Raw genomic sequence first — 26219 nt, 5'->3', positions numbered from 1 at the left:
TTTCCTTTCCACACACATAAAAAATCATTTTACTAATTTTTGTTTTGTCTTTCTCTCCCTCACTCTGTTAAGCAGAAAACAAACACGGAGCCTTGCTGCGAGGTTCTGGAGGCCCCTCTGTGCTCTGAGATGCAGGGGGCAGTGGGAGAAGGGGGCACGAGTTCCACTGCCGGGCAGGGGGGTGGCTCAAAGGGCGGTTCTGGAGGGGGGGTGGCGCTCGTCTTTGAAGCCACAGCTCTGGGCCCCCAGTCGCAGCTCTGGTCCCTCTTCATCCAGTTGTGATGATGGGTGCTTCTTGGGGGTCGGGGAAGATGCAAAAGGCCATGACAGATCCCTTCCCTGGCCGCTGGGGTCGTGGCTTCTTGCCTCTCGGTTCCTCTCTTACACAGCCCAACCCAGCAGATGTTTCTGCAATGGAGAGAGGAAGAAGAGAGTGTAACCATGCACTGCAATATAGAAGATCTCAGGGGTGGCGGAGCGGTTTGCACCAACCTAGGATGCCCCGCCCCCATAAGAACTGGTAGCTGCTGAACTTGAAAGCACAGAATTTCCTTGTTATTACTGCCTCACATCTGGAATCTCTGAAATATTATGAAGAGTGCTTTGAAGCAGTAGCTCTACAGGGTTTCAGGCAGGGTGTTAGTGCGGGAAAGGGTTAAAACCAGAGAGCTGGGTTCCTAGACTCACTTAAGCCACACACCCTCACCTCCAATGAGGGAAGAAGTGAAGCTTCTCTTCCTTTCCTCACTCTCTTCGTGCCATGTAACCGACCAGGAAAGATGTACTCCAAGCTCAGACCGCATGCTTGAAACTATCTTCTGCATTTTGTACCCAACAGTATTCTACATGTGCGTTCCTTGCTATTGCATGGAACAACACATGAATCAGACCTTTGGATTTTGTAAGGAAAGCATTTTAAACTTACTTAGCAGTGTTCAGTCTGTTCATTGCCAGAGGGGTAAAGAGAAGGGTTGTTGGCAAACTGAACAGGATATATGAAAGGGTCTAACAGCCCATTATTCCCATGCTATACTCCCGCTTAATTTTGAGACTCTTCTAAACTCTGCTGGTGGCTCTCTCCTGCTAGGGTGTGTGTAAAGCCCTGCATTTTTTAATCTAGGGGTCCAGCCAATTATTTCATTACTTACCCACCCATGGGTCAGCTCTCTTTCTCCCCCCCTCCCCATTCCTAGGATGAAGGTTCATTTGCCCATCCAAAAGCCAGACTTACCCCTCCCCTCCTCAGCCAGGCAAGGGGAAGTGCTGATGCTTGTCTAGAACGAATAGGCTCCCACAAAGACGGTGAGCCGCAACACCGAGCTGGAACGGTAGCTCATCAGGGTGTTCATGGTGACCATCTCCAAATCCAGGACAAACTCATGGGGCCCTGTCACTGGCCGGGCCAAGACCAGCATGGCGCTTATGTTGTTGATTTGCTGTGGGGGAGAAAAGGAGGTTGAGCCTTGGGGGGAGAGGGAGGGAGAATGCCAGGCCAGGGCCGAGTCTGTTCGAGATGGGCCTGGTAGCTGTTCAAGCTGGGAGTTTTTTGAAACGGACATTGCCTTCCCACATATAGGGTCCAGGGAAGAGGTGGAGGACCTCAGGCCCAGGGGCAAAATGGCACTTGTCGTCAGTTTGCATTTCTAGGTACAGAAAGCATTGATCTGATGTGCAGAGATCTTTCCTATTGGACTTAATTCAAAAGGGTTCTGGAAGCTTTTCTGTGTGAAAGAAATAAGCTTGATGTTTGGGTTATTCCTTCAGAGAAGCTGAGTACAGCTGGCTTAAACTGGTTCTCTTATCTCTTCTGTCAAGGTCATGCTGACTATAAAAATAGGTGTCCTTCTGGTGTTGTGTTCTGTGCATGGTATGCTTAGTGTTAAGGTTTTAGACTTATTGTAAGTTTAAGCTAAGTCTGCTGCAACTGGATTTCTTATGAACAGTGCCAATCCTGAATGTATTGGATTTGTGACCATTATGTTCATTTGCCTTCAGTAGCAGTAAAGCTCTGCTGAATGAAATACAATTGCTGCTGGTCTATTTTGGGGGAATCCTGCAACAAGCTTAAGTTTTTACTCTGCTAACTATACATTGGAATCTACTCTGGATCAATATTGAGTGGAATTTCAGTGGCTCTTCTATCTGTCCCTTCGGACTCTTTCGTTGACCACATCCCTTACAAACTGTGATCCAAACCCTCCTTGGGTGGAATATGCCCATGAATTCTGATCTTCCCTCTTGTTTCCCTGGACAGAGAGAGGTGTGTGGAGGTGCTGGCTTAGTGCACAAGGGATATGTTGGAATATATATATATATATATATATATATATATATATATATATATAATTTTTTAAAAAATATTTTATTAAGGATTTTCTTGTTTTACAGAAGTGTAATGCCTCGTATTCCCCCCACCCATGTAACATTTTTACAAATCCGTTTCATTTGTTGAGGCATTAGGGGGAGAAGAAAAAAAAGAAAAAAGAAAGGGGGGTGGAGAGAGGGAAGATGGATGGGGGTGGGGTCGGGTGGTGGTGTTTCTATTATGTTTAATGTATGTAGAGTTTGGTGTCAGCGTTGCTTGTGTTGTTCACTTGTGTTCCTTTGGTGGTGAGAGAGGTTGGGGTTGGCCTAGTGTGTGATTGTTTGCTTGTGATTGGCTGTGGTGATCTTTGTTTTCGTGTGTGAGTGAGGTGGGTGGGTGTTTTGGATCAGGTATATGTTGGAATATATATGTAATAACAGATCAACGGTTAAGATGGCAGCTGTGGGCAGGGGCCGCTCCGATTGGCTGCTGCTGGGAAGCGGGACTCACCCGGATATAGAACTCTCCTTGTTCGTTGCCCGAGCGGATCTGGAACGTGTTATAGGCGCCAGGGTAGACGCTTGTGGCCTGGATCTGGAATATGTCAGAGGGCACAGTTCGGTCAGCCGTGATACTCATGTATCGGTGGACGATGGAGGATGGATTATCGCGGCAGAGCGGGTTCGTGGCTGGGCAGAGGCAGCGGCTACAGCGGAAACAAATTGGGTTATGGGAGGGTGGGTGGAAGACAGTGAGGTGGCCAAGCTTGCCAAAGGAACTGAATTGTTCAGGGTTGTCAAAACAGAGAGAGATTGTGAAGAGCTCCAAAAGCACCTCTCCAAACTAAGCAAATGGGCGGTGAAACGCAGTGGCGTAGCGTGGGGGGTGCAGGGGGGGCCGGCCGCACCGGGCGCAACATCTGGGGGGGGGGCGCTTGCACTCGCAGCTCTCTGCCCCTACCTGGCTCACTCACTCTCTCTCACTGCAGTGCTGGCTGTGCGAATCCGATCCGAGCCGCCGCGTCGCCGCCCACTGTGGAGGGGAGGGTGCCAGGCGTGCGGTGCGGTGCGGAGAGAGAGCGAGGGACTATCTGGGGGAATGACAGTGCAGGGGGGGGGGCGCAAATTACTTGCCTTGCCCCAGGTTAGGGGGTGCAAATTACTTGCCTTGCCCCGGGTGCTGACAACCCACGCTACGCCACTGGTGAAACGACAAGCACAATTCAGCGTAAGCCAAGTGTAAGGTGACACGCGGCAGGGCAAAAAATATTAATTTCACATATACCTTCATGGGGTTTGAACTGGCAGTGCCACAGAATTGTAGACATCCAGTCCAACTCCCTGCACGCAGGACTCTTTTGCCCAACATTGGGACTTGAACCCACAGCCCTGAGATTAAGAGTCTCGTGCTCTTCCTGACTGAGCTACTGTTGGGAATGGTTCAGAAAAGTGAAAACAGAATGGTGAAGGGGAAAGAGCGACTCTGCCAAGAGCAAAAGGTTGCAGCATTTCTGACTTTAGAGAAACGGCGAGTAAGAGTTGACACGGTGGAAGTTTTATGCATGGCATGGAGAAAGCAGATAGAGAAACATTTTCCTCCTCTCAGAACACTTGTGGACCTGCAGGAGAGCTGAATGTCGAAAGATTCAGGAGAGACCAAAGGAAGTCCTTCACACAGCACATCGCCAAACTGTGGAACTTGCTCCACGGGCAGCGATGGCCACCAACTAGGAAGGCTTTAAAAGAGCATCAGCCCAATTCACAGAGGGTTTCAATGGCTATTGGCTGTGATGGAGGCTATGCCACACGGGGGGGGGCACTCCATGCCGCTGCAACTTTTTGTCGCAGGCTCCATTTGTGCAAATAAGGAATCCTGCTTTGTTCCTAAGAAAGCAGAGTACAGAAGAATCCCCTCAGTTGCGTCCAGGTGGTGACGCTAACCCTGATCTCCTATTTATGGTATGAGGCCAATAGCCTAGCCTTGTAATTTCACCCATACATCTGGCAGACGTGGAGGCTTCATTTCGCTTTCAAAACCAATAGTGTTTTTTTTAAAAAAAGTATCATACATAATACTTCTTCCCTTTGAAGTACAGTGGTGCCCCGCAAGACGAATGCCTCGCAAGACGGAAAACCCGCTAAACGAAAGGGTTTTCTGTTTTTCAATGCGCTTCGCAGGACGTATTTCTCTATGGGCTTGCTTCGCAAGACGAAAATGTATTGCGATTCTTGAGGGGTTTTTTCGCTCCCCACCCCCTTTTTCTAAGGCGCTAAGCTGCTAATAGCCTTTTAGCAGCTAATCCGCTAATCCCTTAAGCCTTTAATAGCCGCTAAACCACTAATAGCGCTAATCCGCTAATAGGGTTGCTTCGCAAGACGAAAAAACCGCTAGACGAAGAGACTCGCGGAACGGATTAATTTCGTCTTGCGAGGCACCACTGTATACAAGCAAGGGCCGTTTCCCAGGACTTGCTACAGAAATACACGTTGATTTTGCTATCGTTCAGGTCCAAGGTGGTCTTTCTCTCTCACCCCCCTCCCCAGCCCCCCATCCTGACCTGCCCAGACTCACTTTTCAGAGACTTGCACATATGGCTCCTGGCAGCTGTTCTTCTCCACGCAGCGGTACCCACCGTGAAAGTTGATGCAATTCTGGGACTCGGTGCATTCGAAGGCTCCCGTCTCGCACTCGTTAATGTCTAGGGTTGTAGAGGGGAAGGAGGAGAGGGAGTAAATAAATAAATAAGATGGCGCCAGGCATGTTTCTCTAGGGAAATCATTCCACTAGTGGGGAGCCACCGTGGAAAACACGACCTGTTTATCAGTTAACATGTTTTCAATCGAGTGGCACCCCTAGCTTAAAGGCACACAAGGGGCCTGACCTGTGTCTAACATCCTCGCACAAACAACTTAGGATTCTATATACAACTGCTCAGGCGCCAGAGAGTGTCCCCACCCCCACCCTGAGGCAGCTATGCCTGCCCCACACTTACCTTGGCAAAGGCGTGTGCTCAGCTGCTGGTAGCCCTGGGGGCAGGCACAAGAGAAATGTCCCGGCTCGTTGACACACTGGAATTGGCACAGGTAGGTGGAATAGCTACACTCGTCAATGTCTGGGAAGGAGGGAGAAGATTTAGGACAGGTTCTGGAGCTTGTTTTTGCTTTCAGGATTTCTGCTGCTAATACACACACACACACACACACACACATACAGAAAATTTAATAAAAATTATATATATGTGTGTGTGTACATATACATAAATACATATACAGTGGTACCTCGGGTTAAGAACTTAATTCGTTCCAGAGGTCCGTTCTTAACCTGAAACTGTTCTTAACCTGAAGCACCACGTTAGCTAATGGGGCCTCCAGCTGCCGCTGCGCCGCCGGAGCACGATTTCTGTTCTCATCCTGAAGCAAAGTTCTTAACCCGATGTACTATCTCTGGGTTAGCGGAGTCTGTAACCTGAAGCGTATGTAACCCGAGGTACCACTGTATACAGTCATACCTTGGGTTACAGACACTTCAGGTTGTGTTTTTTTGGGTTATGGACCGCCGAAACCCGGAAGTACTGGAACAGGTTACTTCCAGGTTTCAGCAGTCGTGCATGCACAGAAGCGCCGAATCACAACCCGCATGTGCACGGACGTGCCGCTGCGGGTTGCGAACGTGCATCCCGCATGGATCACATTCACAATCCAAGCATTCACTGTATATGTATACACACACACAATTTTTATTAAATTTTCTGTTTTACAATTTAAAGTGTTCGTTTTTACATCTTTAAGATCTCAATGACTTCCCTTCTTCTCTTTCAATGGTTCATTTTACATATCATAAATCCCTGCATATTTTACAAAAACTATACCAATCAGTATTCCATTATTGCCTCCGTCAAAACTTCTTTACACTGTTGAATTTATCTTAATTCTTCTGCCAGCGTTTTCAGCTCTACACAGTTACTTCCCATATATTCAATAAACATTTCCCAATCTTCTCTAAACATATGTTCTTCTTGTTCTCTTATTCTATATGTGAAGTCTGCAAGCTGCGTATAATCTGTCAACTTAAGTTGCCATTCTTCTTCAGTTGGGACCTCGCTCGTTTTCCATTTTGGGGCTAACAAAACACAGGCCGCAGTCGTGGCGTACATAAATAACATTTTCTGACACCTGGGAGTTTCAGTCTGAATTATCCCCAAAAGAAAGGATTTCTGCTGCTTCCTTGTTGCCCTCTTCCTTATCTGCTCTTCCATAACCGGTCAGTGTGCCAAGTCTCAGGATTTGGGAATCCTCCCTGTGCCAACTTTGGGTTTCATGCCATTAGAAGCCTAAGATCTAAGACGGCTGTGGATGATGGGAGTTGTAGTCCAACAACATCCACGGAACCACGGTGGAAGAAGATTGGAAAAAGTTTAAAGACTATTTATAGAAATATTGTAAAATTATGAATGTTAGAAAAATGTTGGAATGAAGTTATATGGCTTTAGTAGAAATGTTATAAGGAATTAAGTGTAAATGGATTAATAGAGTATAAAAGGGAAAAATAAGGCTAGAATGTATTAAGATGATTATAGGATAGAAAACAGAAGAAGATGGAAAGGAATTGCTGAAACAATTAACAGAAGTGGAATACGAAAAGGGAGGTGTGAGGAGGTCGTTGAAATAATGAATGAAAGATAAGATATTGAAACTGTTGGATGTGTTTGATGTATTTTAAATTGTTTTCGTTTTGTTAGTTTAATGTGTTAGTGGTGTATTGTATTGTTCTTTTTTCTTTTTTTTAATCTTTTTTGTAATTGTTGGAAAAGTAATAAATATTTTTTTTAAAAAAAAAACATCCACGGAACCCAAGGTTGAAGAAGTCCAGAGCAGGAGGGGCAGAGGCGGAGCTAGGAAGAAGGGGGCGGAGAAATGGGGCGGAGACAGAGCCACCTACCGTTGCAGGTGAAGCCGTCCTGGTCCAGCTCATAGCCCTGGTTGCAGCGGCAGATGAACGTACCGTACGTGTTGAAGCAACGCTGCTTGCAGGGGGCCCCCATCTCGCACTCGTTTACATCTGGAGGAGAGGTTGCAAAAGCTTCAGCGGGGTTGAGATGCCATTGCCAGGTGGAAACGGCTGGCGGCAGTTTATGCATTTATGGGGCATACAGGGAACACACACTTTACCCCTGGGATAAGCGTTTTCCTCTTACGGCTTGTCGACAAGCAAGCCCCAAGCTATCCTGTTCCCTTCAAGGGTTTCCAGGCTGTCTCCTTCACTCCCCTTTTTATCCCTCAGTCCTGCAACTTGCTCCCAGCACACTGCCTCCTTCAAATCCTTCCTAAACATCCAGCTTTTCTGAGAAGCCTTTGGCTGACTGCAGGTGCTTGCAAAGTGATGCAATCCATGGCGATTGCCTGCAAAGACCCTTCATGGGGAAGAGGGGTAGCTAGGGGGTAGAACAACTGCTTTGCATGCAGAAGGTCCAGTATTTTTGGGGGGGGACTAGATGACATTTGGGGGCCCCTTCCAACTTTGTGTATCTATTGTTCTGTGATCTCAGAAGGTGGTGGGATCTCCTTCCTTTTAAGCAGAGGTTGGGTGGCCACCTGCCAGGGCTTCTTGAGCTACAATTTCTGCATGGCAAGGGGTCAGACTAGATGACCCTTGGAAGTCCCTTCCAACTCTACAATTCTGTGATTCTATGGTTCTGTGTTTCAATCCCCTGCAGCATCTCCAAGTAGAGCGGGATGGGGGAGCAAGAAAGCCTTGCTTGAAATTCTGGAGAGCTGCTGCCAGTCAGTGCAGACAATACTAAGCTAAATGGAAAGCTGGATTCCATGTAAAGCAATTTGTTTTCTTCCAGCCCTGCTTCATCTTTACCTGCTCAGGTAAGCAGAGCTTGGTCAAAACGATCCGGCAGGTGAAATGGGGAGTTCTAGTGGGCCTAATACGATCCTCCAGCCTTGCTTAACTCCTTAGCTTGACTGTAACTAAAATTAAGTAGTTGGGACGCGGGTGGCGCTGTGGGTTAAACCACAGAGCCTAGGACTTGCCGATCAGAAGTTTGGCGGTTCGCCAGAAGCGGCTTAGTCATGCTGGCCACATGACCCGGAAGCTGTACGCGGGCTCCCTCGGCCACTAAAGCGAGATGAGCACCGCAACCCCAGAGTCGGCCACGACTGGACCTAATGGTCAGGGGTCCCTTTACCTTTACCTATAACCACATTCATTCACATTCATTCCCTCCTTTGCCTCTGCCGTTTCCTCTTAGGAACACAGGGAAGATGCCTTCTACCAGGACAGGCAATGTGTCCATCCAACCCTTATACTGTCTACTCTGACTGGCAGCAGCTCTCAAGGTCCCAGGGAGAGAGAGGTCATTCCCATCAGCTGGGACCTGATCCTTTCTAACTGAAGAAACTGGAGATTGAACTCATCCTTCTGCCAGTGAGCAAAGGCCTTGATCCTTGGAACATAGAGAGCTGCCTTACACAGAATCAGGCTCTTTGTCCATCTAGATCAGTGTTTTCTACATCGACTGGCAGCAGCACGCCAGAGTTTCAAGCAAGAGTGTCTCCCAGTCCTACCTGAAGATGCCCCAGGTATTGAACCTTCTGAATGAAAAGCAGATCTTTGACTGCCGAACCACAGCTCAGATCAAGCTAACAGTCCACCTAGCCCCATACCACCTGCTCTGACTGGCAGCGGCTCCCCGGGGTCTTAAGCAAGGAAGGGTCTTGCCCATCATGTGCTTCCTGGTCCTTTGAACAGGGGACCTTCTGAACATGAAGCTTGTGTTCTTTCCCTCCACAACATTTGGCAGGATTTGCAAGGAACGGCAGCTCTCCAATAGGGTAAGTGGCCATCTCTACCAGGGCATCAAAGACCTGCGAGGGACCAGGACAAGGACATTCCCTGCTTACCAACACACGAGCGGTTGTTGCTGGCCAGCTGGAACCCAGGTTCGCACTGGCAGGAGAAGGAGCCTGGGGAGTTGACGCAGCGGTGCTGGCAATAGCGATAGCGGCATTCGTCAATGTCTGCAAGTGGGAGAAAAGAGAGGGAATCCTCAGCGGCTCTGGCCCCCTCCCGCCACCTCCCTGCTGTGCCTCTGAGCATGAACAGAGTCCCTACCCAGAAGAACTGCAAGAAATCATGTTCGGCCGGGAGAAACTCAAGGGATGAGGAGTGAGCAGGCTGTTATGTACTGAGTTGAATAGGATCCAAAATGCAGCAGTCTGATTGGTCCTAGAACAATAGGATCCAGAATGCAGCAGCCTGACTGGTCCACAGGAGCCACCCAATCCAGCTCCAGGTGGAAGTGAATCTGCAACCTGATTGGCCTACAGGAGAATCCCAGAATTAGCCAATCACATGGGGCTCATTGTGTAAATAATGTATATAAAGCAGACATTCTGGGGGAACTTCCATTCCTCCTCACCACTATGAGCTGAATAAAGAGCATGAAATCCACTCTCGACTCCGAGTATATTTCACAGGCTGAATGGCTTTGGAATGCCCCATGAGTGCTGGTGCCAAAGGGGAATGAAAAACAAGACAGGGACAGAGGGAATGAAACGGAATATACGGGAAGAGGCTGGCCGGCCCTCTGCGCTGCAATATTTTGTTGCGAACCCACATGTTCCATTCCTTTCAGAGCCCCATTGCATTGCATGGAGCCCAAGATGAAGGCACACTCCCTGGCAGAAACCGAGGACCACCCCATGGGCGCAGTCCTCAGGCACACTGACCCACACACTCTGTGCCGATCTTCCGATAGCCGTCCGGACACTGGCAATGGAAGCCCCCAGGCGTGTTGATGCATTGCTGGCTCGGCTGGCAGTCGTGCGAATCATATTCACATTCGTCCACGTCTGAATGGGACAAAAAGAAAAACACAGCTGGGGCTCCAGTATGGCAGCAAGGGGGGGGGAGAGGGAGAGAAGGGGCAGGCTCCCAATAAGAGACAGACAAACACAGAGGAAGGAGGTTGAGAGGCAGGGGGTGCCCAGCCACTCTGCTTACACTTCCCAGAATCAAAGTGCACCCCCATCATCCAGCCCGGACACTGAGGTCCAGCGCCGAGGGCCTTCTGGCTGTTCCCTCGCTGTGAGAAGTAAGGTTACAGGGAACTAGGCCGAGGGCCTTCTTGGTCGTGGCACCTGCCCCGTGGAACACCCTGCCAGCAGATGTCAAGGCAATAAGCAACTATTTTACTTTTAAAAGACAACTGAAGGCGGCCCTGTTTAGGGAAGTTTTTAATGTCTGATGCTGTATTGTTTTTAATATTCGGCTGGAAGCCGCCCAGAGTGACTGGGGAAACCCAGCCACATGGGCGGGGTATAAATAATAAATTATTATTATTATTATTATTATTATTATTATTATTATTCCATTCACCAAAGACGCTACAGCACCCAAGAAACACCCAGCCCCTCCTGGCTCATTTTTTAAAAATGCATGTCAGATATAGGCCGAATCACTGCAATAACTTCAAATTAAGTTGCACATCATCTTTTTCCTGCCCAAAGAGCCCCAGTCTGCATAGATTGTAAAGTCAGAAGGAATTATCTCAAGGGTTATGTAATGGTTCTAGGGGTTGCTTGTGCGTAAGCTTGTCCCAACCTCTGGCTGAGTTACCTGAGTGAACCTTTCCAGTCCGGGCAGCCACTCGCCCATGGCTGTCTCAATCGCTGGCAGAATCCGTCAGTGGGCGTTTCTTAAACTTCTTCCAGCAAAGAAGCTCTTTGACGCCTAGTCTTCGCCTACTCTCCCTGCGCAGAAGCCTTCTGCACAAGGAGGGCGTAGGCAGCGGAGGACCTCTACTCTCCCCGCTGGTCCCCGGCAAGGAGTCATGGGACCGCCTCGCCGCTTCCCCCATCTGCCCCCCTTCTCCACTGGAGCTACGTTGATTCTCTTCCCCAGAAGACGGGCTGCCTCTCCCACTCCCGGGACGCTCTCTGGGAACCCTTTGGAGTTTGCTCTCTCCCTCGGACACTGATGGCAGTTCCCTGACAGGTTATCTAGCCCAACCCCGTGCAATGAAGGAATCGCAACTAAAGCACCCTTGACAGGTGGCCCTATCCAACCTCTGATTAAAAACCTCCAAGGAAGGAGAGCCCACCACTTAAAAATGGAAAGCGTAATGCTGGTGGTCAACGAAAGACGTTTAAAGACTGTCTCAAGGCAAATCTTTAAAAATGTAGTACACACACCAACAATTGGGAAGCTCTGGCCTGTGAGCGCTCCAGTTGGAGAACAGCCTTTACCAAAGGTGTCATGGGCTTTGAAGACACTCGAACTCGGGACGCAAGGGAGAAATGTTCCAAGAGGAAGGCACGCTTGGCAAATCCACACCGTGATCAACTCCCGCCCAGAAACCAATGTCCCCACTGTGGAAGGATGTGTGGATCCAGAATTGGCCTCCACAGTCACTTACGGACTCACTGTTAAAACCATGTTTATGGAAGACAATCTTAGTCGGCTATGAGTGATCGCCAAAGAAAGAAGAATCCAGGTATAGGTAAAGGGTAAAGGGACCCCTGACCATTAGGTCCAGTCATGGCCGACTCTGTGGTTGCAGCGCTCATCTTGCTTTCTTGGCCGAGGGAGCCGGCGTAGAGCTTCCGGGTCATGTGGCCAGCATGACTAAGCCGCTTCTGGTGAACCAGAGCAGAGCACGGAAACGCCGTTTACCTTCCCGCCGGAGTGGTACCTATTTATCTACTTGCACTTTGACGTGCTTTCAAACTGTTAGGCTGGCAGGAGCAGGGACCGAGCAACGGGAGCTCACCCCGTCGCGGGGATTAAACCGCCGATCTTCTGATCGGCAAGTCCTAGGCTCTGTGGTTTAACCCACAGCGCCACCCGCGTCCCTTAAGAAGAATCCAACCACTGATTAAAAACCTCCACCACCTTCTGAGAGTGTCCGTTCCACTGTCAAACAGCATTTACTGCTGGAAAGTCCCTCCTAATGTTTAGTCGGAATCACCGTTCTTTTATTTTGAATCCGTTAGTTTGGGTCTTACTCACTGGAGGAGCGCAAAACAAGCTTGCTCCATCTTCCATGGGACAACAGCCCTTCAGATATCTATCTATCTATCTATCTATCTATCTATCTATCTATCTATCATCTATCTAATGGCTATCATGTCCCCCCCCTCTCAAGTCTCCTCCCCTCCAGGCTAAACATCCCCAGTGCCCTTAGATCTCCCTCCTCCCTCGCCCTCCAGGTTGCTGCTGCCGCCCTACTCACCCATGCAGGATCCTTGTCTGTCCGGCTCGTAGCCCTGGGGGCAGTTGTTCTGTACGAAGTACTGGGCCTGCTGGGGGGGCCTGGGCCTGGGGGGACTGGGGGGAGGGGCCCTTTCGGAGTTCACGTCGTTGATCACAGAGGCCGAGCGCGGGAGGCACAGGTACCCCCCATAATGGTTGATGCACTTCATCTCCCCTTTGCAGGCATGGGGGATGGTCTCGCACTCGTTCACATCTGGCAGGCGGGGGGCGTGGGAGGAAGAGGAAGGAAGCAGAATCAGGTGGGGGCAGGATAAGGGGGAGACGGGGGGAGGTGGGCACCCAGGCTCCCTCCTTCTTCTTGTCAGTTCCAGCTCGCTGTAGGAGACATCCTAGCCAACGCTGTTTCCACGTTCAGTGGAGGCCTTAGGCCAAGACAACCCCAGCGATGCCTGAACTCCTTGCCACTGTCACCACTTAGGAATCAGTGTTTGAAATTAGCCAGGCGCCTTTTGCACCTAACTTCCAACCACTTGCGACCAAGTGAGGATGCCTGGGTGCCAGGATGGCGCATGACATCTCCATCGTCTAAGATCTTGGTTCTGGACTGTTTTCACACACTAATCCCGCATGCTGTCGAATTCTAACACTTATATTTTATCTGCCTGGAATGAATTTCAGGAACCCAAATGCTTTTTCTGTGCAGCCAGAGCAGCGACTGTGCAGTCGCTGTTAATAAAAAGAAGTCGGAAGAGGCCAATATATATGCTGACTGTCTTTGGATCAAGGGACTTTTCTTCTTTAAGTTCTCAAAGTTCTTAACCGAGGCTTAAGGCTGTCATCTGAACCAGCCAGATGTTAATCAATCACAGTCAATCCATCTTTTGACAAATAAGACTTTATAAGACTTTAGACATTCTGTTTTGGTGATTGAAATCTTGGTTTAAGGAGCCATTTGGTGCCTGGCTGATGTATCTGAGCTTTTAACACTGCTGCTTACCCAGCCTGTGCCACAGCCTGAGAGCCACATTCCCTTCTGGGCAATCTCCTGAGGGCCGCAGGACAGCAGTGGTTGGACAGAGGTAAAAGTGGGCAGGGCTACAGATGTAAATTTTGCCTCTAGGCTGGTTTCTACAGACTCTCTCTTAGCTTCCACCCAGGCCAGAAAGAGGCTCTGTCAGCATGCAAGGACACATTATGGCCAGAGGAAAACACTCAAGAAAGGTGGGGAGCCTGGGCAGTTAGGGGGTGTGGCTGGGGAGAGACGCAAGGGCCAGCCAAGAGAGTGCTGCAGGGCCACATTTGGTCCCTGGGCCCAAGGTTCCCCATCCTTGGTCTCTAGGCACTAGGATGCCAACAAAGACACCCAAGAGGATGGGAGGCTCACCCCAGGTTGACCTACAGCCTTCCTCCCACAATGCGTATTATTCCCCCAACCAGGTACGAGGAAGAGATTTGCTCTGCTCACATGTTAATGTGGACACCACTGTACTTGCACTTCCTAAGCCAATATGCAAACCGAAACCAAACTGTCCCTCAAAATTCGCAGTCCCAACCCCCCCTTGTTTAAAAATGTGGTTCTCCAACCAAGGAACGCACACAAAAACATGGGGAAATGTTTGGTGGGGAAATTGTGAGAAAAGAATGCAAAAAAATCACGATAACTGGGAAAACAACATGTATGAAGGCAAACTATTAAAATTTTCATGTGCGTTTATACTAATACACGCATTTCGGTCCACAGTTTGACCTCACGCACAAATTTTCAAGAGGACTTTTCTTTTTAAAAAAAACACAAAACCTTAAAATGGAAAGAATAAGGAACCAAAAGAAACCCAAACTGTCCAATTTCCCCGTTCCCGTCCTCAACAAGATGGCTGTCTGGAATGCCAGGCTGTACCTTTGCAATGTTGACTCTCCGCATCCCACTGGTAGCCGTCAGTGCATTCCTAGGGCAGAGGGAGGACATATAGGAATGAGTTAAAGATCTCAATCAGGCCCCCGACTTGGGGACTACCATCCCCTTTGCCACACCGCAAGACAACCGGTGAAGGATGCTCAGTCCTGCTTAAAACACCATCTTCTATCTTGCAAGTCTTCTTCCTTTTTGGTCTACCCATGAATATTTAATGGCCATTAAGAGCCAACGTATTACAGAACATATAGAAAATGTATTCTGGGGCTAAGGCCTGGCATGTGTGCAACTCTAACCAGTGGCGTAGCGTGGGTTGTCAGCACCCGGGGCAAGGCAAGTAATTTGCGCCCCCCCCCCGCTGCACTGTCCCTCCCCCAGATAGTCCCTCGCTCTCTCTCCGCACCGCACCGCACGCCTGGCACCCTCCCCTCCACAGTGGGCGGCGACCCGGCGGCTCGGCTCGGATTCGCACAGCCAGCACTGCAGTGAGAGAGAGTGAGTGAGCCAGGTAGGGGCAGAGAGCTGCGAGTGCGAGCGCACCCCCCCCCCGATGTTGCGCCTGGTGCGGCCGGCCCCCCCTGCACCCCCCATGCTACGCCACTGACTCTAACCCAGAAACACTGACCTAGAAACCACCATCACCACTGCTAAGGCAAAATAGGGTGGAGCTCCTGCCCCTTTAATAGTAGTGTAGAACAGGGCATTTCAAGGAGTGCACTCTTAAAAGGGGCAGGAGCCCCTTTCTATTTTCTGTCCTACGCTTGCTCAGAGGCATTACTGTATATCTAGAGTTTTGTGCACCCCAGTCCTGTGCCCCAAAAAAAGTTTGGTGGAGGGGGGTACAGGGCCCCCCCTTCTATGAGACTGCTGGGCCATCTTCGTTTGCACCAAATTATTATATCATCCTATACACTAATAAGGGCTCCTATTGTGTAGTCCTTATGCAGCAAAATCAGCCCCACCCACACCCAAGAGGGAGGGACCAGCAGGCTGGGGCGGGGGGGGGGGCAGACTCCAAGGTTTGCAGAACTACAAAAGCATATTTAGAAAACAAAAACCAGAAAGGGTTGGAACGAGGAGCCTCCAATGCAGTCCAGATACCCAGATAGCACAGAATGCTGACTGACTATTGAGGGTTTACTCTGTTGGGCGTGGGAGGGAGATGGAATGGAGTATCCTGCAAGGAGGCATGGCCAGCTTGGTGGTGGCACCCTATAAACAGAAGCACTCCACACTGTGACATGTGACGTTTGTAGCCCACCTTTCCTCCAAGATGCTCAAGGGAAGGAGCGTCTCCACCCCCATCGTTCTGCCCGGACACTGAGGTCCAGCGCTGAGGGCCTTCTGGCGGTTCCCTCGCTGCGAGAAGCCAAGTTACAGGGAACCAGGCAGAGGGCCTTCTCGGTAGTGGCGCCCGCCCTGTGGAAGGCCCTGCCACCAGATGTCAAAGAGAAAAACAACTACAGTGGTACCTCTGGTTACGTACTTAATTCGTTCCGGAGGTCCGTTCTTAACCTGAAACTGTTCTTAACCTGAAGAACCACTTTAGCTAATGGGGCCTCCCGCTGCTGCCATGCCACCACCGCGCAATTTCTGTTCTCATCCTGAAGCAAAGTTCTTAACCCGAGGTAATATTTCTGGGTTAGCAGAGTCTGTAACCTGAAGCATATGTAACCTGGAGTGTATGTAACCCGAGGTACCACTGTACCAGACTTTTAGAAGACATCTGAAGGCAACCCTGTTTAGGGAAGCTTTTAATTTTTAATAGGTTACAGTGGTACCTCGCAAGATGAATGCCTCGGAAGACGAAAAACTCGCAAGACGAAAGAGTTTTTCGTTTTCTGAGTTGCTTCGCAAGACGGATTTCCCTATGGGCTTGCTTCGCAATACGAAATGTCTTGCGCCTTTTTTAAAAAACCGCCAATGCATTCCTATGGGAAACCGTCAATACACAGCGGTGCTTCGCAAGACGAAAAAACTCACAAGACGAAAAAATTCGCAGAACGAATTAATTTCGTCTTGCGAGGCACCACTGAATTGTATTTTAATATTCTGTTGGAAGCTGCCCAGAGTGGCTGGGGAAACCCAGCCAGATGGGCAGGGTATAAATAAATGATGATGATGATGATGATGATGTAGCATCCTCCCTCCACATTACCCAAATAACAGCCCTATGAGTTATGCCATGGTAAGAGATGTGTGAGAGTCTGTGGCAGAAGATGCTGTGAGCTCCACGGCCAAGTGGGGATTTGAACTCAGGTTCCCCCTGTTCTCCTAGTCCACCTCTTTCACTGCCACGCTGGCTCTCTAGCCCCTGTCATGCTCCACCCCAGATGAGGATGCATCTCTTGCATCGAAGCTGAGCAGCATTAACAACCACCTCCTGGGCACACCTCTCTGTGTGTGTCTGCATGCCTGTTTTGCAGCTGGAACCCCTCCTGCCCTACAGCATCCACTCCGGCATGGTGGGAGGCCCAGGCCATTACCGTGTAAGTGTCGGGTTCCTCCAGTTCCTGCGAAACTGCAGCTCTCAGAAGCGTTGCCAAGAGGAGACATGAAACAGACCTCATTGTTCTGCCTGGGGGAAAGGAGGCCGGTTAGAGGTTAAGGGCAGTGACAGCACGCAGCAGTTATTTGCCCAAATGGTAGGCAAGACGCAAAGTGGGGTGCCAAGTGACCACCCTTCTATGTCCCAAAAGGGAGGCTGCTTTTTGGCTGCTCTCCATAGTACTGAGACACTAAGAGCCTCTGTGCATGTGCAGAGTGCATCTCTCCCCAAGAGAAAACATTAACAGGGCTGAGCGGGATGAAAAGTGGGTGGATATTATGCCCAGGTTACAACTCAAGGTGCTTGTACCCAAGTTGGGGATAGGCAGGCTTCTGAGTTCTCAGGAGCTGTTCATAAGGTAGAGTAGAAAAGGGGGGAAATTGAAATACGAGATTTTAAAGGAAACGATCCGCAGAGTTCAGTGGCCAAGCACCTGCTTTGCATGCAGTGCCAGGTAAAGGGTAAAGGTACCCCTGCCCGTACGGGCCAGTCGTGTCCAACTCTAGGGTTGTGTGCCCATCTCACTCAAGAGGCCGGGGGCCAGCGCTGTCCAGAGACACTTCCGGGTCACGTGGCCAGCGTGACAAGCTGCATCTGGCCGTTTACCTTCCTGCTGGTAAGCGGTCCCTATTTATCTACTTGCACCGGGAGGTGCTTTCGAACTGCTAGGTTGGCAGGCGCTGGGACCGAGCAACGGGAGCGCACCCCGCCGCGGGGATTCGAACCGCCGACCTTTCGATCGGCAAGTCCTAGGCATTGAGGCTTTTACCCACAGCGCCACCTGCATCCCATGAAGTGCCAGAGAGGGCTGCAAAAGACCAGTTTCTGCACACAGACCTCTCTCTCCCCTCTTCCTTCAATGCAAGCAAAAGGCAGGGGCAGAATTTACCGTACTTTTCCGTGTATAAGACTAGTTTTTTTTTACTTTAAAAGAATGTTAAAAATGGGGGTCTTCTTATACACGGATAGTAATATTTTCATAATTTGGAGTCCCCCAAAGTAGGGGGTGTCTTATACATGGAGGCGTGTTATACACAGAAAATTACGGTATATTCCAGCTAGGGGAAAGGGGGGGGGGTCGGAACTAAAGGAGGGTGCAAAGCAGTGGCAGTGAGGGGTGTGGTCTGCAGAGAGGGGGTGTGGCTAGGGAGAATGTCCTCTCTCCAGACAAGCCATGAGCTAGTCTCTTAGCCACTATACCGCATCAGCCAGTGTATGATGCAAAGTCCACTGTAATCCCCCCCGCAGCTTCCAGTGAAGTACCCCAGAAAAGTAAGTACAGGGAGCTCCCAGCTCCCAGGGATTAGAAGAACAAGCTTCCTGATCCAGACTTAGCTTCAGAATCTGCAGATCAACATTTTATATACGTGGGCAACAATTTAGAAATGATCACTGCGATTTAAAACAGAAATCCAATATATCTTACTGTAGAAGCAAGGATGGCTGCGACTAGGGTTGCTTCCAGAGGGGTGTTTATTGCAGGAGTGGTGCTCTCCTCATTCATGCAAGCTGTTCGCAGTGCCCACATGACTGCGTTGGCATCAACATAAAAGGTAAAGGGACCCCTGACCATTAGGTCCAGTTGTGGCCGACTCTGGGGTTGCGGCGCTCATCTCGCTTTCTTGGCCGAGGGAGCCGGCATACAGCTTCTGGGTCATGTGGCCAGCATGACTAAGCCGCTTCTGGCAAACCAGAGCAGCGCACGGAAATGCCGTTTACCTTCCTGTCAGAGCGGTACCTATTTATCTACTTGCACTTTGATGTGCTTTCGAACTGCTAGGTTGGCTGGAGAAGGGACCGAGCAACGGGGATTCGAACTGCTGACCTTCTGATCGGCAAGCCCTAGGCTCTGTGGTTTAACCCACAAGGGCCACTCTAATTCCCTCCCCCATTTAATTCAAATTTACTATTTTTGTGGAAAATCTAGAACCTTTTTTTATAAAAAAAAACACCTGTTGCCAACGGTCTGTTTGCGATAACCGACAGACCCATTTGAAATATTAATCCCCTGCCTAGGAGCACCCTAGGATGAAATATGGGCTCCCAAATTTGCAGTTCAGGTGCTCCTAACAGTAGAAGGACAATGGCAAGGCCCTCTCATGCTCACCCTTCTTTATTATTGCACTGGAATTGGAGCAGACAACTCCTCTATTGTGTTTTGTTTCTTTATTGAGCTAACCACAACGACAGCAAGAAAAAGACACATCAGGCTGGTACCAGAGAATAAAAGGCTGGGTATACTTTTAAAGGTAAAATAAAATAAAACCCACTGCTGTCATGGGTGGGATTAATCTTAAAAGAGGAAAAATATTTTTTTTACTCAACCCAATCCATTGATAATAAGCAGAGGGAGGTAACAGACCATGATATATTTAATAAAATCAAACCAAACCCCTGAAAATCTATCCTTTTCGCATTTTCCCTCTGGAAATGCATAGTTTGTTGGTCAACTTTTCCAAATGAAGTTCCCAAACTTCAGAATACCAAAAAGAAGTATTGGCTCCGTTTGGATCTCTCCAGAAATGAGCCATTGTGCCATCCCAAACAGAACAGCTAGCTTTTTATTATATACTCTAAGACCAGCTTCCTCAAAAATAGATAGCACTGCAAGGTGGGCAGGAGGAATAACATAGCAGTTCAAAATTGTATTGATTGCTTTAAAAACCGTAGACCAACAGGTTTGTCCCTTTTCATGTTGCAGATATCGGGCATGTCACCTCCCTGACTCGGATCAGGCCCCTGACTCCCTGCCGGGCCCTGACTCCAATCCAGCTCTGCCTCCTCCTCCTCCTCCTCCTCCTCCTCCTCCTCCTCCAGCCTTTCATTAAAAACAGAACAAAACCTGGCAAGGCAGAGATAACATTCCATCAGAGAGGTGATGGGGAACCTAGCGTAAAGAAGAGGAGGCGTGCTGGATGAGGCCCATCATTGACTGATTGACTGATATACCACCCTTCATCAAAAGATCTCAAAAATAAAAATACAAGGAAAAAGCAACAAATAAACAGTTAAAACAACATAGCAAAACCCCCCTCCCACAAATACATTTAAAAGGCTGTCAAATATTAATCAGCCAAAGGCCTGGTCGATTAGGAGGAACATTTTTTGCCTGGCACCTAAAAACATATCACTAAGACGCCAGTCTCTCGCCCAGCACAGGGGCCAATCACATGCCCACCCCCTGCAAACAGGATCCGAGGGCAAGAACAGCTCTCCTCCCCACTTGCAATTGCACCGTCCCCTGAGCACTAGAATTGAGTCAGTATCAAAGGAGTAGTTAGGAATAAATGCAGGTCTGGGTCTTGGCTTGTTATTGCAGGAATGCACCTCTTTCAGGTGATGAAAGGGCCCCGTGTGTTGAATGTTGCTTCAAGGCAGAAATGGTCTCTAGGCAGTGCTAAATATAACCCTTGTTTGGGCTAATGTATATATACCTAAAATACAGCCAACTCGCTGAGTTTTGCCTCGGGCACGGCTAAACCCCATCATCAAGCATCCTCTGGGTCTCGCAGGATGAGGCGACAGCCAGCTTCTCGGAGGAAAGCAGGGGTGGGGATGGTTGAATAGGGCACCTCCATGGGTGCCAAGAAAGAGACGAGGCCCTGGGAGTTCCAGGTCACCAGAAGCAGTCTCCTTGGGGGCAAATGAGGACAGAGGGCGAGCGAGTTCCCACCACCGTCAAGTCGAAGGCTGCACATTTGTCTGGGACAAATGCGCCTAGCTGGGGTCACCGAGATGGCACCCATGGTGCCCAGGAAGCCTCTTCCTCACCCAGTGCCAACTCCACCCTGGTGAGAACGGTGACTCACTCACCCCTCAAAATGTACATAAGAGCTGAAGTCCGAAGAGCTTTGCGTTTTTGCAAAGCTCAGGTCAGCAGGTGGGAGACAAAGAGCAAAGAGAGTCATATGGGACATTGCGGGCAGGGAGAAGACAGCAAGGGTGCCCTAGAAGTCAGGAGCGAGAGAAAAAGGTGGACATTGTGCACAAGCAAAAAGACATTGTAATTGCTCTGGTGCACAAAAACAGATTATTACTTCACATTTTCAGGACGGATCCATGCTGGATCAAATGAAACAATCATTTTCGTTGGTTGGAATACTTTGTTCTTTTAATTTAGAAAAGGAAATCTTTTGGATAATGAAAAAATAAAAACTGATTTTTGCAGTGAGGAAAACCGCACGCAACTAGAAACAAGTGTTCCTCACATTTCAAAAGCTTTCGTGTGTTTAGTGTTCTGGCAATGGATGTGTAGGAGTAATTCAATATATCAATTCCCTCTACTCAGTTTAGGATTTGGCAGAGAAGCATGAATCCATTTCCCTTTGATGAAAAATCTCTGAGAATCGGGGTGGGGGTGGGGATGGTTTATTGTTTGGTTAGAGGGTGGATGGGATTTGCCTAATTTACAGCTATATTATTTGGCTAGCCAGCTGAGACATATCCTCTCTTTGACTAATGAGGGTGGCACTAAGTCGTGGACAACCCAAAAATCTGAGCAGCTAAATGGCATTCCCTTTAGTGCATTCTTGTTTTTATCATCCAATCTTAAGAATAAAACTCACTTTCATAATAGGCTCCTACAAGTGACACATCAGTGTTGGTTCTGGGGGTTTGGAATCCTTGTCTAGAATCTTCCTCTAACTCCTTTGACTTCCAGAACCACACATTTGATCTGGGTGACTGGAGGGTTAGGAGACTTTACTGTCTCTGTGATTTTTATAAAAAAAAATAGCAAACCCACAAGGAAGATGGAAATGGAGAAGAAACCGGGGCCTACCTCTATCCCACGGTTGTCATGGCATCGAATGTTTGCATTTTTAAACAACAGCTCAATGAAAATGCACTGCGACCCATAAGTCGATCAATTTTGAGAGCTTAAATTATATCCACTTCTAATGACTCGAAGGGTTTGGTTTCTGGGTTATGTAAACTTTCACTGAAACAGGAACCGAATAAGCAGCTTGGTTTAAGATTAGCATGGAGCCAAGACATAGGTTGGGACACAGAGGACAACACCTGGCAGAGAATGTGGGCTAAGCCCCCTCTCCACTCCGTTTCAGCAAAATATAAGGAATTGTTCCTGCATGCAATTCATAAATGGTATATAACTCCCCAATGTCTATTGTACATTAACCTTTCTCTTTTCCCAAGATGCTGGCCCAGTTACTGGATCATATATTCTTTTTGGGGTGGGGGTGGGGGGGAGGAATAAAAGAAATCAGTTTGAAAAGAAATGCAGTTTTAAAAGCAATCAATACAATTTTGATTTGCTATATTATCTCTTCTGCCCCACTTGCAGTGTTATCTATTTTTGAAGAAGCTGATCTTAATATACATGTGGAACACATTTCTATACGAAGTCCTCCTATTGTGATGAAAACAGCAGGGTTAAAAATTGCAGCCCTACCAAGTCGAATGTTACCAAGCACCACTGACAGCAAACTTTCTTATTTAATTCTAATTCTAAATATGACGACCTAATCTGGACCTAACACTGCTTTGCACCGGCATAGTTACGGTGAGGTACACCACAGCTGGGAATTGAAGCTCCGTGACGGGCACAGGAGCCTCTTAACAACTCTCTTAGAAAACTACAGTTCCCAGGTTTATTTGAGGAAAGCCCTGGCTGTTAAGAAGGCATCGCTTTAAATATATATATATATATATATATATATTTGCTTTCGTAGATTTTCACGGGTACAGGAATGCAGGTTTTGGTGTCCTCGGGTGTCTTCCCGTGTAAAAGTTGGGGTGTCTAGGCGACGTTTCGACGAGATGACGAGTGAGACCTCGTCGAAACGTCGCCTAGACACCCCAACTTTTACACGGGAAGACACCCGAGGACACCAAAACCTGCATATATATATATATATATATATATATATATATAGTATGGGTAAGACATTGGTTAGTACAGGCTATAGATCAGAGGCCAACCTTCCCCACCAGCTGAGCAGAGAGCACGCCAGAGACATTTTGGACTTTTTCACATGTGCAACTGCCACAGAGCCCTTCAGCTTTTCTCTCCGTACCCCCCAAGAAACTCTGTGGTTTCCGAAGCTGGGCTGGACAGCCCTGGAAGGCTGGCTGGCCCTGGGCGGAGGAAAACTTCAGAAGCAATTCAGGAGGGCAAAACAAGCCTGGACGGAGCCGCCACCTTCACCCAGCGAGAGAGGGGCACAGGGAGCCGGGGGTGGGGGCAAGCAAAGTGATCCCTGGAGATCTGGAGAAGCCGAGATCCTACATTGTCTCCGATGTAAGAAGGCACCTTGAAACTTTTCACTTAGTTCAAAGGAAGCATCAGGTCTCTCTCCCCCTCCTCAAACATCTTTGGCTTGGCACAGTGAGAGGGGGCCTGCCTGGCACCTCCCACGGCAATGAATCTGGGCTCTCCCCAGGATGGGGTCACCAACTTTGGGAGAGTGCGCAGGGATGTTTTCCTCTGGCGCACGCTCTCTCTCTCTCTTTCAGGCCCGGGCCTTCTCCTTCTTCCTCCAGCCCCTTCTCCCTCCCCACCCCCAAACCCCACATCCCGTCACTCACCACGCTGGCAGCCGCCTGGCACCCCCCGGCACCCTCTCTTGCCTTCTCCAAACGCGCCCCGATCCCGGCTGCGTGCAGAGCGCGAAGTGTTAGGCGCGGGCTCCCTGGGAGACTGTGCGCTGGCTCCCCTCTCCAGCCCCCCACGCTGAATTCCTGGCCCCCCGCCAGGCAGCCGGAGTTGCCAAAAGGATTCCACCCAACATCTGGTTCCACTTAGCTCCCAGCGAACACCCTTTCCTGGCCAGCTGTTCGCAGCCCTCATCGCCCAGCCTCCCCTGCAAAGGGCAGCAGGGTTGAATCCCAAAGGCGCCGCGCACGCCCGGGCAGAAAGCGCGCGTTAAGGTCGGCGCCCCGGTGCTATGGGACCATCTGGCTTGGGCCAGGGTATCTCGCCTTCCTCTTGCCAGTTGCCCCACGGGCGCAGGAATCGGCCCAGGGCAGCGTTGGAAGCCTGAGCGCCGTCTTCGCAAAAGCATCTTTCTAGTCCTCAAGGCGCAAGAGCGGGCTTCGATGGGTGGAGCGGAAGAACTGTAACGAAATCTGTGAGCAACGACAGAAAGAGGACATCTTCGCTCTAGGAATGGCTCCCACTGCATTTCAAGGGAACTGCACGAAGGGAAATGTTAGATGCCATTGTACTTGATTTTTAAAAACCTGCTTTGGGGAAAATTTTCCACAAATGAAATGAAATAAATATTAAGTGGTGTTTTTTTGTTTTTAAATCCCAATATAAATAAATTTATATTGGATTGGAAATTGCTTTTATTGTCATTGATTTTATCACATTTTATTGGTCACAGCACCAATGACGGAGGTGGGTAATCCCTGCTCACCCTACCCACGTCCCTTGGGATGGGCGTAGATTGGAAGGGGTTCAAGCATCACCGCATCGCAAAACCCTTCGCCAATAATATCTACCCCCACCGCCGTTTCTCCCTTGCCCTTCCATGGTGGCAATCCCAGACCCCAGACTTTCTCTTTCCATCTCTCTTCTTTCTGGTGTGGTGTTCTGTATTTAGGATTAAGGTTTAGTCTTATAAGTTATTGTAAGTTTAAGTTAAGTCTGCTGTAACTGGATTTCTTAGGGACAGGGCCAATCCTGAATGTATTGGATTTGTGACCATTATGCTCATTTGCTTTCAGTAGCAGTCAAGCTCTGCTGGATGAAATATAATTGCCGCTGGTCTATTTTTGGGGAATCCTGCAACATGTTTAAGTTTTACCCTGCTAACTATACACTGGAGTTCTGCTCTGGATCAATATTGAGTAGAATTTCAGGACATACACATGAAACAAACCTGTTTTTTATGGGTGGCGATGCTGACTTAAATAGGAATATGGGAACAGGCCTCATTATCAGTTCAGACCATTGGCTGATCTAGCTCAGTGAATGTCAACATCGACTGTCAGGGTGTCAGGCCGGGAATCTCTTGCAAGCCTCACCTGGAGATGCAGAGGACTGAACTCAGGGCCTTATCGCTGAAAAGCAGATGCTCTAGCACCGAACCACGGCCTTTAGTCTGTCCCTACTGCCTCCCCAACTTGGGCCTGTGAAACTAGAATCCCTTTTACTCCTGAGTAACCGCACTTCTCCATACCCACAAAGTGGAATTGGGGTTGGTGGGTAAAAGGCAGGGCACCCCACCCCTCCACTCTGCACCACCAGCTCTGCCTCACTGCTAGGCCCTGCTCCCATCTGATCACTAGGCCTAGAATCTGGGCTTCCTGCTTCTCCTCTGCTACAGAGAACTCCTTGCAGGCCCATGCCAGGTGCAATGATGGAGAGAAAACTGTTCCCGCCCGCAGGGTTGCTAGAAAGGAATGAGGGAGGGAGGCAGCTGGCTGGGGGGCACGATTAACCTGCCTGTAACATCCCGGTTTCTGTCTCCTCCAGCAGGGCAGGTGCGCAGGAGGGGGTGAGATGTACAGGGTTGTACAGGATGTAAAAGGGAAAGTAGTCAGTGGCAGATGAAGATGATGGATTTTTGGGAGCTAGCCGATCTGACCGGAAGAGTCTGTGACCAGAAGGAGGAGGAGTACCAGGAGGAATGGAAGAAATTTAAAGACTATTTAGCTAAATATGTTAAGACAACTTAAATGGAATTACTTGCAAATATTGGATTGGCTTAGGATTTAAATATGTGATGTTATAGAATAGTATGTTTAAAGTTAAAATGATAAGAAAGAAAAGAGGTTAATTGATTAAGTAAATTTTAAGGGAAATTAGTTTTGGAAAACTGCTACAATGATATATATGGAAATTCAGCCAGGGGGATTCGAGGAAGTCACCCAACAATGTTAACAAAAGTGGAATTATTACAGTTAGGATTTATGTTTGCTTGTTTTTTGATGTTTTCTTATTTGTTGATAGGTTTGTTATAAATTTGGAAAATTAATTTGAAAAATTGGGGGGGGGGGGGAAGAGTAGTCAGAACCCACCAGGGACAAAGGGGGGAAAACAGGCAAATTTACCTATTTACAGTAGGTCAGTTTCACACATAGCACTCTATTCCCCCATGCAGGCATGCACAAGTCATTAATATTTTATTTATTGCATTTATATACAGTGGCGTAGCGTGGGTTGTCAGCACCCGGGGCAAGGCAAGTAATTTGCGCCCCCTAACCCGTGGATTTGTGCCCCCTAATCCTAACCCCCAGATGTTGTGCCCGGTGCCGCCGGCCCCCCC

At 48.9% G+C, this 26219-nt stretch overlaps 1 protein-coding gene across 4 annotated transcripts; it reads right to left on the bottom strand.

Moving 5' to 3' along the window:
* On the bottom strand, positions 1-25417 carry EFEMP2 (EGF containing fibulin extracellular matrix protein 2). 4 transcript variants are annotated; one of them, XM_083417085.1, is made up of 12 exons: positions 25393-25417; positions 16925-17012; positions 14424-14472; positions 12546-12779; positions 10042-10164; positions 9214-9330; positions 7244-7363; positions 5298-5417; positions 4877-5003; positions 2816-3011; positions 1232-1436; positions 1-408 (listed from the first exon to the last, which is right to left on the bottom strand). In XM_083417085.1, exons 2-11 carry the CDS (start codon positions 17006-17008, stop codon positions 1275-1277), a joined length of 1332 nt encoding a protein of 443 aa, XP_083273211.1. In that variant the 5' UTR covers positions 17009-17012; positions 25393-25417; the 3' UTR covers positions 1-408; positions 1232-1274. The 4 variants fall into 4 exon arrangements, with proteins under 4 accessions (XP_083273211.1, XP_083273208.1, XP_083273209.1 ...); XM_083417082.1 differs by lacking the exon at positions 25393-25417 and adding an exon at positions 23533-24157 and having other exon boundaries at positions 16925-17016; XM_083417083.1 differs by lacking the exon at positions 25393-25417 and adding an exon at positions 23533-23693.
* Positions 25418-26219: the final 802 nt, after the last annotated feature.

This window comes from Podarcis tiliguerta (assembly GCF_965153285.1).
Source record: "Podarcis tiliguerta genome assembly, chromosome: 16".
Taxonomy (NCBI): Eukaryota; Metazoa; Chordata; class Lepidosauria; order Squamata; family Lacertidae; genus Podarcis; species Podarcis tiliguerta.
This window is presented reverse-complemented; position numbering and strand designations above follow the sequence as displayed.